The sequence below is a fragment of the Nicotiana tomentosiformis genome, chromosome 7, assembly GCF_000390325.3.
Source record: "Nicotiana tomentosiformis chromosome 7, ASM39032v3, whole genome shotgun sequence".
In the NCBI taxonomy this organism is placed as follows: Eukaryota; Viridiplantae; Streptophyta; class Magnoliopsida; order Solanales; family Solanaceae; genus Nicotiana; species Nicotiana tomentosiformis.
In genome coordinates this window covers 115,106,429-115,121,040 of record NC_090818.1, presented here as the reverse complement: position 1 = coordinate 115,121,040, position 14,612 = coordinate 115,106,429, and the positions used below count along the sequence as shown (strand labels likewise).

General features: G+C 39.3%; 2 protein-coding genes across 6 annotated transcripts in view; both read right to left on the bottom strand.

The window, feature by feature from the left end:
• Window positions 1-1,570, bottom strand: part of LOC104084645 (uncharacterized) — a 39,454-nt gene extending 37,884 nt beyond the window's left edge. For 3 of the 5 annotated variants that reach the window (XM_033653022.2, XM_009588559.4, XM_033653023.2), the window contains exons 1-4: window positions 1,314-1,570; window positions 573-919; window positions 345-379; window positions 125-246 (exon numbers count right to left, since the gene is read on the bottom strand). In XM_033653022.2, the coding sequence (XP_033508913.1) occupies window positions 125-246; window positions 345-379; window positions 573-871 (456 nt within the window). In that variant the 5' untranslated portion in view covers window positions 872-919; window positions 1,314-1,570. Of the gene's footprint in view, window positions 1-124; window positions 249-344; window positions 380-572; window positions 920-1,313 lie in introns of those variants that run through there. The other 2 variants (XM_033653024.2, XM_033653025.2) reach the window with 2 other exon arrangements.
• An 11,857-nt stretch (window positions 1,571-13,427) lies between these two features.
• LOC138896238 (uncharacterized) lies at window positions 13,428-13,898 on the bottom strand. Its single transcript, XM_070181029.1, has one exon. It carries the CDS (start codon window positions 13,896-13,898, stop codon window positions 13,428-13,430), a length of 471 nt encoding a protein of 156 aa, XP_070037130.1.
• Between the last annotated feature and the right edge of the window lie 714 nt (window positions 13,899-14,612).

Genomic DNA, 14,612 nt, shown 5'->3' with positions numbered 1-14,612 from the left:
TGTGACATTGTTTAATGGCTTTGCTGCTGCCTTTTTTAGTGCAAACAAGATGTATACACAGAAGCAAAAATGAAGTTATTTAAAATTAAAGTCTTCCAATTAACATGCAAAGCATTGGATTTACCTTTAGGCGTTGCAAACTGGTTGTTGGTGGATCAGCAATAGCTTTAAAGATCTTAGCAGATGAACCTGGCTTAGATGCCAACTTGTGCAAAACCTGCAATCTGTCCATCCATGGCTTTTTCTCTAAGGACAAATACAACATGTGCTACAGTCATCAGGAAATGAAAATGCAGATACACCCTCATCATATTATGAACGAACTAAGTATACCAAGTACTCACCTTCAAAAAAGGTACTCGGAGCAACAAAGTCATACCTGTTACCAGATTGCACAAATCAACACGAATTTGCAGTTTGTGTTACTGATAAATAAATAATAGCAGGTATTTTCTTGAATCATCATCACACATGCCTTTACCCATACATAGTTAAGGAAAGTGGAAGTCGTAAAAGTTTCTGAAACATCCTGAAAAAGGGAAAAGAATGACAACTGACACAAAGAAGAATACCTGAGTGCGTCAAGAACAAGGATGACAAGGCGACCCACGGCTGGTTTCGTCCAACAACCTTTAGAATGGTTAACCATTTTATCGTCTTGAGGAGGAGAGAAGCAAGGAGATTGTTGAATTTCAGAGCAGTGGCTATATTGTGAAAGTTCAGTGCGAGTAAGGAGGAAGCCTCTGGTGAATACCAGAATAGCCAATCCATGTAGTATGAGTATCCCAAGGAACATCATGAAAACCCATCTCCGCTTTCCCAAATTCTCACTTTTCCACCATACCGAAGATGCAGCAGCACTCTTCGACATTGTAAATAAGGGGACAGTCTGATCAAATTTTTAGCAGCAATTATGGATCTGCATCAAGCGTGACGCTAATGAATCTTTAAGAACTTCAACACTTGTTACCTCCGTATTAAAGGCATGAACCAGGATACAATTGGAGAACTTTAAAAGAGAAAGAGGGCTATGACTACTTCTTCCATATGTACTATTGAGCTTATTGGGCTACATGTGCTTTAATACAACCCATCGAGCAGGGACTACACTTTAAACCTTTTACTAGCAGATCTAAAATAATACAGATACCCAACCAAGCATCCAATTTTTATATTCCAGCTATTATACCATGTGTGTTTTGGTTTTAAACTTCAAAAAAAAAAATACAGCAAGATATGGCTCGATTTTGATTTCTCTGTTAAACAAATCCACTCAAAAAGAGATGATAACATAAGATGAAAGGAAGGAATACCTCGGACGGATTCGAAGACCTCGAACGCTACGGACCAAAAACCTCACCGAACCATACAACCTCGAATGAAAAGCTGGAAGCCGGTGCTCTATTGATGGAACGATAGCAGTAAAGTCACATTCAACAGACAAGAAGCTCCAACAAGTAACTACTCCTATGAAATATTATATAAAATATAAAATGAAATTGAGACAAAGATAGCAGACGTATCGGATCGGACTGGATAATTTTTTTGGCGAGAAAAATAATGAGCAAATTATGCAAAATACAATTACGATTCTCTTGCTCATTTGTAAACTAGTTACAATATATACCTACCCAAATTAAACTAACTATCCAACCTATCCACTCCTCCCAATTTTTTTTTACCCATTTGGCTTGGCTTTGCTTAGCTTAACTTGATTTGGTTTTGACTTGGTTTGGCTTGACTTGATTTGGCTTGATTTAGCTTGGTTTATTAGCTTAGTTTGACTTTATTTGGTTGTTTTTGACTGATATTAAAAAAAATAGGTAGGAGAAAATATCATGGGCAGAGGCGGGTAAATAATTTCTCTCGCCTAGGTATTTGCCAAATATCCCAAAAAATAATGGGCTTAATGTCATGGATGAGGGTGACGAATGGGCGAGTTGGGCCGATTTTGGATAAGTCAAAATGGGTTGAGTCAATAATTAGGCGGGTCATTGGGCTAAGATGGATTTGGTCAAGATGGACTAAAATTTGGGTCATAACCCAACCCGTCCAACTCTTATCAATCTTTAATAAATAAATGTTGTTTCTTATGAAGTATATAAAGAAATTTTACCTCATATACCAAAGGTATACACCTTATTTATTATAAACCAAAACCATTTTAAAATATAATTTTCTATAGCTACCTTTTATATTTTATAGCAAAATAGGTATTTATGGTATACACTACCATTGAGGAGTAAAATACGTTATTTATGTTTTTTTTTTCTCTTTCTTTCAGTTAACACACGATTCTCTCTCAAAATCTCAACAAAAATTTTCTTTTTTCTCTCTCTCTTCGAGCAAAATACATGCTTCTAATCGTGAATTCTCTCGCTGAATCCTCTTGTCACGACCCAAAATCCAAACCGTAGTTGGAAGGTTAATTCGTAGGAGTTGCCCTTAGTTTGACTTGTTTGAAGATGACTCCGGGATGGAGTTTTGACGGTTCCAATAGCTATGTATGGTGATTTTGGTCTTAGGAGCATGTCGGTTGTTGATTTGGAGCTCCATGGGTCGTTTCAGAGTGAATTGGCGAAAGTTGAAAAGTTGAAGGATTTTGGAAATTGAACGGGAGTTAACTTTGATGATATCGGGGTCGAATCCCAATTTCGAAAGTTAAAATAGGTCTGTAATATTATTTATGACATGTGTGCAAAATTTGGTGTCAATCAGAGTTGTTTTGGTATGAATCGGCGTTGGTTTTGGAATTTGAAAGTTCATGGGCTTGAATTTAGGTTGTGATTCATAGAATTTATGTTGTTTGATGTGATTTTTAGCCTCGAGTAGGTCTGTTAGGTGTTTTGGAACTAGTTGGTATATTAATACGGGCCCCCAGGGCCCCAAGTGTGATTCAGATCGAATCCGGAATAATTTGGACTTATTAAATTTTGCTGAAGGTGCTCAGCTTCTGGTGTCATCGCACATGCAGAGGGTTTGACCGCAGGTGAGGGCTCGCAAAAGTGAGGAACTAGTCGTAGAAGAGAATTTGTCTTAACCCAGCTAGGAGCGTAGGTGCGAGGAGTTATCCACACCTGCGAGTCTGCAGGTGCGGAGAGGAGATTGCAGATGCAGACAAGCCTGGCCTGGGCTATGGTAGCAGAAGCGAGAGGGGTTCTCCGCAGAAGCGGGCTCGCAGGTGCAAGCCATGGTCCGCAGAAGCGAAAATTGTAGACTTAAGTGTTTTCCGCACCTGCGATAGTTTTTCCGCAGTTGCGACATCTCAGAAACGACCCAAAGGCCGTAGAAGCGGAAGTCGCTGGGCAGAAATATGAAATTCGAGGATTTTGATTCATAATTCATTTTGGGACGTAGAGAGCTCGGTCTGAGGCAAAATTTGGGATTTTCAGAGAGAACTTTGGGGTAAGGAATTCTAACTTGTTTTTGATTAATCTACATGAATCTATTGATAATTTCTTCATTTAATTAGTGTTTTGGAGTTGGAAATTGGGGGGAAATGGTAGAAACTCCTTAGACTAAATTTTTGAGTTTTGAAAGGCGAAATGAGATTGGATTTGAATAATTCTTGTATGGCTGGACTCGATATCGAATGGGTTTTCGGTTTTTGTAATTTTGGTCGGGTTCCGAGATGCGATCCCGGGGTGACTTTTTTGGTCAATTTTTCAATTCTTTGCAAGGATCGTAATTTTATTGTTTGAATTATTTTCCTATAGTTATATTTATAGTATTCCCCAGACCCTATTTATGGGATCAAATTGGGTTTGTTGTTGTTGTTGTAGTAGTTATATTTATAGTATAAAATTATTTTGGCTAGATTCGAGTCGTTCGGAGTTGGAAAATTGAGGGAAAGACCTTCTAGTTGATTGATTTAGCGTGGTTTGAGGTAAGTGACTTGTCTAACATTATGTGGGGAAATTTTCCCTTAGGATTTGGTATTGTTGTGATGATTGTGATATGTGAAAGCCGTGTACGTAAGGTGACGAGTGTGTACACGTGCTAAATGTTAAAATTCCCGGTCTTTAGCTATATAGTTCCTATCATGCTTTAATTGAGTTACTTTAACCTGTTATAGACATCATATTTAGTCTAATTTCACATGTCTACTTGTCTTGTCTCCTATTTGCAAATTGTCCTACATGTTTAATTGAAGTACTTGCTTCCTTTATTCCATATTCATTATTTAACTGTTAAATTCTTTACTTGAAATTACTATTCTTGGAATATCTTGATGTTGAGTTTGGTATTGAGTTGCAAATGTCGTGGTTCCGATTGAGACAAAGTGTAAGTTGTAAAATATCATTTTATTGAGTTACTCTACGATTGTTATTGTTGAGACTTTGTGTACATTGTGGTTGAGTCGTGGGCTCTTTATTGTGAAATTCTGTTATTGTTTGGTTTTTCTAGCAAGTTGTGATATTGGGCACTTGAGGTGCAAATTGTGATACGTTGTGATATTGATACGCATGCGGTGGTATAAGGTCTGGGTGTTGAAACGCATGCGGTGAGATAATGTGGGGTTTGAAACGTGTGGCTAGTAGAGGAACTACTAGAAGCCATGCGGTGTGATAAGGTGGGCTAAAACGCGGGATACTATTTCGAAAAAAATAATTTTCAAAACTAAATGTAAAGGCTCTCGCGGTGATATAAGAAAAGACTGTGAGTTACTTTTGTGATTGGGGACTACGAGGCAGTACCTCGGTAATGGCCCTTGTTTATCTTCCTCTATTTGCTGTATTTGTCTTGGTTGTTTGTTTCCTTAACGTGTAAATCCTTGTTTCTTTCCGTGTTGTATTACTGCCTTGATTCTGTGTTGTTAACTTTTGGTAAAATCCTTATTGTTTCATTTCCATTGTCATTATCTGTATATTATTATATCTTTCGTCTTGTTTCTTATTATCTCCAGTAGGGCCTTGACCTGACATGTCACTACTCTACCGAGGTTAGACTTGGTATTTACTAGGTACCGTTGTGGTGTACTCATAATATGCTTCTGCACATCTTTTTGTGCAGATCCAGGTATATCTTATCAGCCCCGACTGTCACGCCATGTTTTTCTCGCGAACATCAGGCTTTGACATCGTGACAACTCTTTTAAATGGGAGGGTAAGAGAGCCGCCACCTAACGGATTAAGGTGCGTTAGGGCACCTATTTTGCAGATAACTCTGATTTAACTAGTTTGCATCACCAAAGATCGGGTAAGGGCTCAAATTACCTCAAGGAGAAGGTGTTAGGCACTCCTCGAGGTCCACAACAGTGGGTCCCGACCGAACTCAAATTATATGAATTAGTCTAAGGGAAGGGAATCAATTTGGACAAATAAAATGATTGAATTTAACAAAGGTGGGGGTCCTAAGTTTTTTAGCCTAAAGGATCACCCCGTGTAACATAAATAATACTTCGTAACTCCCTCAAGATGGGGTGTTACTCATATTATTCAGCGGGCACAAACTATCATCTCCTGCTACCCGATTACTATCTTTAAGTTGTTTACCTAAAGCGCACTAGTCAATTCTAAGTCGTACTCTATGCGTGCACTATCCGTCTCATGCCTATGGTCAAGGAGGCATTTGGACTTCTATTTCAGGGGGGGTCTAGACTTTAACTTAGGTTGCTCAAAAATGATAAAACTAGGCAACATAAAAAATAAAAAAAACAAGTTGGGATTTCATGTAAAGGCAATTAAGGGCTCAAGTTAGCCTCCACACACAAACAAACAAATGCACGCGGGCAGTACATAGTTTTAGAACTTGAGACTTAGAGTCTGATATGCATGGATTCTAGGTGATGCCGAATTCAATATCGTATATGTGGTGCTGCTGTCCCAAGTTAATTGATTTGCAGATTATGGAGGTCATGAAACCTATAGACACGAATTCTAAGCGATCATACAGTTTATGAGCATTTGGTATTACACACTGATTATTGAGACTACAGATTGTAGGTTATTAAACATATAAACATGATCTCTAGGTGATTCACGATGTAGGGTCAATAAAACTTATTGGAAATGCTCAAAATTGCTTATGCCTCCTTATAATCGCATGGATAACAACGTTTGAAGAGCGAGTGGTGATGTCCTATAGGCATGATTTTTAGAGACTAGTGATTGGAATTGATTCTCAAATGTTAGCTCCTATATGCATGCTTTCTAGATTGACAGTAAGATGCAATAGCGATTTTAAGTAATTAAAATCCTACAGGCATGATATCTATTGAGCGTGGTGCAGATTGAAATGACTATTATTAGCATTCATTCCCTATAGGCATGATATCTAATAATCGGACAGAAATAAGCATAAGAGGAGGTAAAATATTTAGTCAAACGATCATGCTTTTGAATAATGTGCAGGTATTAGGCAGGTTAAGTGAAGTGTGTGATTTCCTATAGGCATGGTTTCTAATAAGCAGAAATAGAACACGATTGAACCAAGTATTGAAACCATAGGCAGGATTGCTAACATATAATGACTGAACATAATAGGATACCTATAGGCATGATTTCTAACATACGATAACTAAACACACATTATTGAACCTATAGGCAGGATTCCTACCCCATTGATTGCAAATATAAGATAAAAATCCCTTTCCCAATTTCACTAATACCCAAAATGTTATTACAAGAATTATTACAGGCCCAGAATGAATAGAATGAATTACAAAGTAGAATAGCTATAGGGAGCCTACAACAGGCCCAAAGATACACCCGACCAGGCCAGGCCTTCATTCTCATATTTCATAACAGCCCAAAATTACATCTTCATGGGCATAAGGCAGCCATGAATCAAGTGATTCACCCACTGGGCACATGGCAGAGTTAAGAATTAGAACCATGGCCCTAGTGTGTCAGAGTTCCCAAGGTTTTCAAGAACCCAGGTCAGTGCTCACACTAGGGAGGTTGATATGGGAAATTCAAAGAAAGCCTAAGGACCAAATCCTAGTATATCAGAGCTCACAAGAGTCTCAATTGGACCCCGAACAATGCTCACACTAGGGAAGTCAAACGATAGAACCTAAGTAGCCTTGGCTTTCAGTCGGCTAAGAATAAGAGCTCAAAGAGACCAAGTAGTAAAGGAATAGACTGAGGTTAGGGGGACAACATTGAATGATACAAACAGATTCAAATTGAGCACATAGAACAAGTAGTAAAACATGCTTAGGTTTTGAGAACAGACTTAACAAAGTTTCAAAAAACAAGTTCAACACATAATGCATATACTAGCAAGACAAGATTGCAAAATTGATGTACACAGACTTAGATTTAGAAAAAAAAAAGGTTCAGATTATGCTAAGTGTAGATGCTAGTGTCCCAAGAAGGGATCATATCAATTGGCAACAGAACTTAACAGAATGAGAACAAATTAAGGCCACTATTGGGAAGTCAAGACATGGTAGAAGCATACATGATCAAACATGCTACATGTCATCACAACAAATTTAGAAACAGACTTATGCTAAACACTTAGTGAATACCTTCATGCTTAGTCATCTAATCCATAAAAAAGGATATGAAAGCATGTTCAAGTAACAGGGTTAATAGCAAATTTAAACACTAAAGAGATGGCTAAAGTGCAAAGGTTCTAAACATCAGTAACACATAGGCTAGGCAGACTTAAAAAGAAATTAATCAACTTAAAGCAGGTCTGAACATGTCTCAAACTACAAGCGTAATGGCATTTTAGATTAGAAAGGCCTAGAATTGAAGTAAGACAGTCAGGATTGCATACGAGAACAACCCAGAAACATATTGAACAACAACCTTCAGAAGTGAAAACACATGCTAATGACAGGTAAATAGGAATGAAGTGACGAAAGTTCAGCAACTCACTAGCTAAATGAAAAACAAGAAAGAACAAAGTCCACAGTATCAAGAACCTAGAATTTCTACCCTTGGTCGTTAAGCGAAGAGACAAGAAAGAACAAAGTACACAATAACAAGAACCCAAAATTTTTGGCCTTGGCTTTCAGCCCGTCAGGAACCAGAACATAGAACAAGAGTATTTAGAGAACAAAGACCGATAATTTCAGTTTTTAGTAAACATTCACGATTCAAGTCTGTCCCAAAAAGGGGAATGGGGAGGGGTTTATAGAGTAGTAGAAATTAACATCCAAACAAGGAAAATTATCAATCAAACACGAGAAAGGAAAGAATCATCGCATGCAATCAAATCAGTAAGGAAAAGAGAAAAATCTCAAACCCTAATTTTAGGAAAAGTGTAAAATCGGCAGAAACCAAAAATAAATAAAAGGTGAAAATCACATGTTGCATAGAATAAGATGAACATAGACAGAAATACCTTTTAAAATCAAAGAATCGAACCAGATTTGGTTCGATTTAAAAGAATCTGAAACCCTAATTTTAGGGTGAGTAGGAATCACAGAAATGCACAGAGATTACTACCATAAACGAACAAGAACGAACATAGACGGAAAAGGTCAAGGAAATGAACCAGCTTTGGTTCGAAATCGATGAAATCCGCTTGCCATGTTTAGGCAAGCGATATATAGAAGGTTCCAGTACCGAGGGGGAGTCGAATATGGCAAGAAGCGACCATAGAATCCCATGATCGGTTGGATTAGGAGAGAAAACTAAGGGGGAGATGGCTAGGGTTTGACATAGAGAAAAGGGGAGTTTGAGAGAGTTCGAGGGTGACGGGTGAAAGGATGAATAGTTTTGGGTTTAGGGGAGTTCGGGTATAATTTAAAAGGGAGGGTGTAATATGGGTCGTTGATCTCAGAGATCAACGACCACGATTAGTCGGGGGTTCTGGGTCGGGTTAGTGAAACGGGTCGCGACCGGGTATGGGGTTGGGTTAATTGGTTTGGGCTCGAGGGTTATTGGGCTGGGATTGGGTAGTTAGTTCCGAAATTAAAAGGAATCTAGGGCTAGATTTTAAATACCCAATGTTTAATAAATAAATAATTTATAAAAATAATTAATAAATATCAAAATTATCATTTATGCATGAAAATGATTAAAAATAATTATTTAATATTATAAAAATATAAAAAGTTATTTTCTACAAAAATAATATAATTATACATGCATATGGGCTATTATTGCAAAATGTGCAATTTGGCCCTAGAAAAATGCAAATGTAATTATAAAAATGCCCTGAAAATATTTAAACCCCATATTGGTGTAAATGATAAGTTTAGATGATTAAATCATCATAAAATAATTTGGAGGATAATTATTGGATATTTATACAATAAAAATGCATAAATAAATTGGTTTAAAGTCTTTAAAAATCATGAAAAATTATGAAAATACTTGTGTATGCTTGTAAATCAAATAATTATGCATATGCACTATTTGAAGGTATATATATATATATATATATATATATATATATATATATATATATATATATATATATATATATATATATATATATATATGGAAAAATATGAGGAAAAAATCGGGTATCAACAGCTGCCCCTCTTTACCCGGAAAGGATGAAAGATTTGTCCGGTAAAGAAATGATGACCGATTTTGACTGAATGGGGTGATTTGAAAAGATATTGGCCAGACCCTGGTCTCTGAGATGCTTACATATCCTTGGTTTTAGAGGAATCAGGCCATGTGTAGTTCCGGATCCAACGGTAAAATAAACCGACAGAGTTATTGTAAGAACGAACAAGATATTCTGGATAAGACAATATCGGGATTGGGAATGGATGTGTCTGATAATGGTTATGGATATTTTAACGGGTATGGTGATTGGTTACGTTTGAAATAATCGAAGGATATGAACGTTGAATGGAAACTGGAGCGAAGATTGCTCCCGTTAAGAGAACGGTTACTTCCTGGATCACCTGCAAACTCAAAACACGATGTATGCACAATATATATATTGATTATTGCAAGAATTTAAACATGATGTAAATTCCCTCTAGACCATGGAGATCGTCTTTGGACGGTGCATATAATGTTCTTAGACCATGACGTCACGGGCCATGAGTTGCGAGATAGGGGATTCGCAGGCGATGAAATGATGTTCTCGGGCTATGAAGGTGGTGCCTCTGAACCATGATACCTTTGAATAATGATGTGCAATATTAAGAGATCCTCAGGCCATGGTATGGTGTCTTCCGGCTATGAAGATGATGCCTTCGGACTATGACGCCCTCAAAAAATTTGGCTATGTATCAGCCCATGAGATGCAAAGACACGATGCTTGAGATAAGACAAGACAGAGCTTAGTCTTGTGTAAGGTCAGAGGCAGAGCTCAGCCTCGAGAGAAGAGAATGATGCAAGGTTTTGGGAATAGAGCAACATTTGTGGTCATGCAAGGAGAGACAATGCTTAGTCTCGTGGTGTGGGGGGGGGGGGAGCTTAGCCTTATGCAGTTGAGAGGCAGGGCTTAGCCTCATGCAAGATTTGAGACAATGTTTAGTATCATGCAATGGGAAGGCAGAGCTTAGCCTTATGCAATTAAGGAGGCAAGGCTTAGCCTTATGAAAAGATTTGAGACAATGCTTAGTCTCATGCAATGGGAAGGCAGAGCTTAGCCTTATGCAATTAAGGAAGCAGGGCTTAGCTTTATGCAATTAAGGAGGCATGGCTTAGCCTCATGCAAAGATTTGAGACAATGCTTAGTCTCATACAATGGAAAGGCAGAGCTTAGCCGTATGCAATTAAGGAGGCAATGCTCAGTCTCATGCAAAGATTTGAGACAATGCTTAGTCTCATGCAATAGGAAGGTAGAGCTTAGCCTTATGCAATTAAGGAGGCAAGGCTTAGCCTCATGCAAAGATTTGAGACAATGCTTAGTCTCATGCAGTGGGAAGGCAGAGCTTAGCCTTATGAAATTAAAGAGGCAGGGCTTAGCCTTATGCAAGGTTGAGACAGTGCTTAGTCTCATGCAATAGAAGGCAATGCTTAGCCTTATGCAGTCGAGGAGGCAGGGCTTAGCCTCATGCAGGATGTAGACAATACTTAAGTCTCATGCAAATGAAAGGCAATGCTTAGCCTTATGCAGTTGAGGAGGCATGGCTTAGCCTCATGCAAGATGGAGACGGTGCTTGGTCTCATGCAAGGGGAAGGAAATGCTTAGCCTTATGCAGTCGAGGAGGTAAGGCTTAGCCTCATGCAAGATTTGAGACAATGCTTGGTCTCATGCAAGGGGTAGGCAATGCTTAGTCTCATGCAAATGGAAGGCAATGCTTAGCCTTATGCAGTTGAGGAGGCATGGATTAACCTCATGCAAGATGGAGACGGTGCTTGGTCTCATGCAAGGGGGAAGGAAATGCTTAGCCTTATGCAGTCGAGGAGGCAAGGCTTAGCCTCATGCAAGATTTGAGACAATGCTTAGTCTCATGCAAGGGGAAGGCAATGCTTAGCCTTATGCAGTTGATGAGGTAGGGCTTAGCTTCATGCAATATTTGAGACAATGCTTAGTCTCATGCAGCGAATAAGTGATAGTGGAGTATTTCTTAGTTGTGGATGAGTTCGATAGCCTTGTTGTTGTGAAGACAGTGATTCTAAGGTGCGCACGTACTGGCGACTATCTCTTGTTCCTGCATTCAAAGAAAAATTGTGAGTTTTGCGGGGGAGGTTGGTTCATGCCTTTGCCTGCTTGCTTTGCTCTGTTCCGCATTGAAATCCTGTCCGAGTTACCATGGGTAGCATCTGGCTAAGAATAAAGTTTTCGAAAAAAATATGCATGCATAGTTATTGAAAGTATAGTAATGTACAATTTAAAAATTGATTAGATGAACCAATAACCGCGACACTGTTAGAGACATTGCGACCTTCTTGCCATAGAATTTTGAGGGTCCTCCTCAAAATTCTGCCCTAGTTTTCGATTATAGGGAAAATGGAAATTTTATTGAATTGTGACTGAACCCACAGGGCTGCCTACGTATCCCCTCTTAAACGGGAATCAGGTCAAGCGTAGTTCAGTTACATCATATGCAAAAAGTTTAGATATAGTATCTTTTGACTGCGTCTGAATTAATAGGCTTTGGCCAAATTTCTCCATCCATCTCTGCGAGTATAAGTGCTACTCCTATTATTACTTTGTGAACCATATAAGGCCCTTGCCAGTTGGGTGAGAATTTTCCTTTGGCTTCATCCTGATGTGGATAGATCCATTTCAGCACTAGCTGCCCCGGTGCGAACTGTCTAAGTTTAACCCTTTTGTTGAAAGCTCTGGACATTCTGTTCTGATAAAAGCTGGCCATGACACACCGCATTCATTCTTTTCCCATCAATGAGAGCTAACTGCTCATAGCATCTTCTTATCCATTCCGCATCACTAAGCTCAGCTTCTTGTATAATTCTCAAGAAAGGAATTTCTACCTCGGCGAGGATGACGACTTCAGTACCGTAGACCAATAGGTAAGGAGTTGCCCTGGTTGACGTGCGGACTGTGGTAAAGTATCCCAATAAGGTAAATGGTAACTTCTCGTGCCACTGCTTGTGATTCTCTACCATCTTCCTTAGTATCTTCTTTAATGTTCTTGTTGGCGGCTTCCATAACTCCATTCATTTGGGGTCGGTATACTGTGGAGTTTTTGTTCTTGATCTTGAAGGTTTCATACATGGCTTTCGTTAGATCACTGTTGAGATTGGCAGAATTGTCAGTGATGATGGATTCTGGAACCCCGAATCGACAAACAATACGGTCCCTGACAAAATTTGCGACGACTTTCTTAGTTACACCTTTGTAAGATGCAGCTTCAACACACTTTGTGAAATAGTCGATGGCCACTAGAATGAACTTGTGCCCGTTTGAAGCGGTGGGCTCGATTGATCCAATGACATCCATTCCCCATGCAGCAAAAGGCCATGGTGTGCTGGTTGCATTAAGTTCATTTGGAGGTACCCGTATCATATCTATGTGTATCTGGCACTGATGACATTTCTGGACATACCTGGTGCAGTCTGTTTCCATAGTCATCCAAAAGTATCCAGCTCTGAGTATCTTCTTGGCTGGGACAAAACCATTTATATGTGGGCCGCAGGTTCCGGCGTGTATCTCTTCAAGTAGTTTGGAGGCTTCTTTGGCGTCAACACACCGTAATAGCCCTATATCTGGAGTTCTTCTATAATTCCTCTACTCTGGAAGAAATGGTTAGACAACCTCTGAAGTGTGCGTTTCTAGGTGTGTCTTGCGCGCTCTGGATATTCTCCTTTTGTCAAATATTCCCTGATATCATGGAACCATGGATTCCTATCTGTTTCTTCTTCGACATGAGCACAGTAAGCCGACTAATTATGAATCCTTACCGGAATGGGGTCGATGAAATTCTTGTCCGGATGCCGTATCATGGAGGACAAAGTGGCCAATGTGTCTACGAACTCATTCTGGATTCTCGGGACATGTCTAAACTCTATCTTCATGAACCTCTTCATTATCTCTTGCACATGATATAGATATGGTAATATCTTGGTATTCTTTGTAGCTCATTCTCCCTACACCTGATGTACCAGCATATCTGAATCTCCAATTACCAGTAATTCCTGGATATTCATGTCAACGGCCAAATTGAGCCCCAATATGCAAGCCTCATATTTTGCCATATTATTGGTGCACAGAAATCTGAGTTTCGCATATATCGGATAATGCTGAGCTATTTCTGACACCAAAACGGCTCCAATACCCACTCTTTTGAAGTCTGCGGCTCCATCGAAAAATATTCTCCACTCGTTGTAGGCTTCGGTGATATCTTCTCCTACGAATGATACTTCTTCATCAGGAAAATACGTTTTTAGTGGTTCGTATTCTCCTCCTACATGATTTTTCGCAAGATGATACGCTAATACTTGTCCCTTAACCGCCTTCTGAGTCATATAGACAATGTCGAATTCACTCAACAATATCTGCCATTTTGCCAGCTTTCCTGTAGGCATGGATTTCTGAAAGATGTACTTCAGAGGGTCCATCCTTGATATGAGATATGTGGTTTAGGCACAGAAGTAGTGCCTCAGTTTCTGGGCTATCCAGGTCAAAGCGCAACAGGTGCATTCCAGCAAAGAATACCGTGCTTCGTAGGGTGTGAACTTCTTACTCAAATAGTATATGACCTATTCTTTCCTTCCCATCTCGTCGTGTTGTCCCAAGACACAACCAAAAGCCCCATCTAATACGGAGAGATAGAGTAGAAGTGGTCTACCAGGTTCTGGCAGGACCAGTACTGATGGTGTGGACAAGTATTCATTAATTTTGTCAAAAGCTTTTTGGCAATCTTCTGTCCAACTAGTGGCGGCATCCTTCTTCAGCATTTTGAAAATCGGCTCACATATTACAGTTGATTGTGCTATGAAGTAGCTGATGTAGTTGAGACGTCCCAAGAAACTCATCACGTCCTTCTTGCTCTTTGGCGGAGGTAAATCCTGGATAGCCTTGACCTTTGACGGGTCTAACTCAATTCCTCGGCGGCTGACGATGAACCCTAATAACTTTCCTGTGGGGATCCCGAAGGCACATTTTGCGGGATTTAATTTAAATTATACCTCCGAAGCCGATCAAAAAAATTCCTCAAGTCTGCTATGTGATATGTACTCTTCTTGGATTTGATGATGACGTCATCCACATATACCTGTATCTCCTTGTGTATCATGTCATGGAAAATAGTTGTCATGGCCCTCATATAAGTG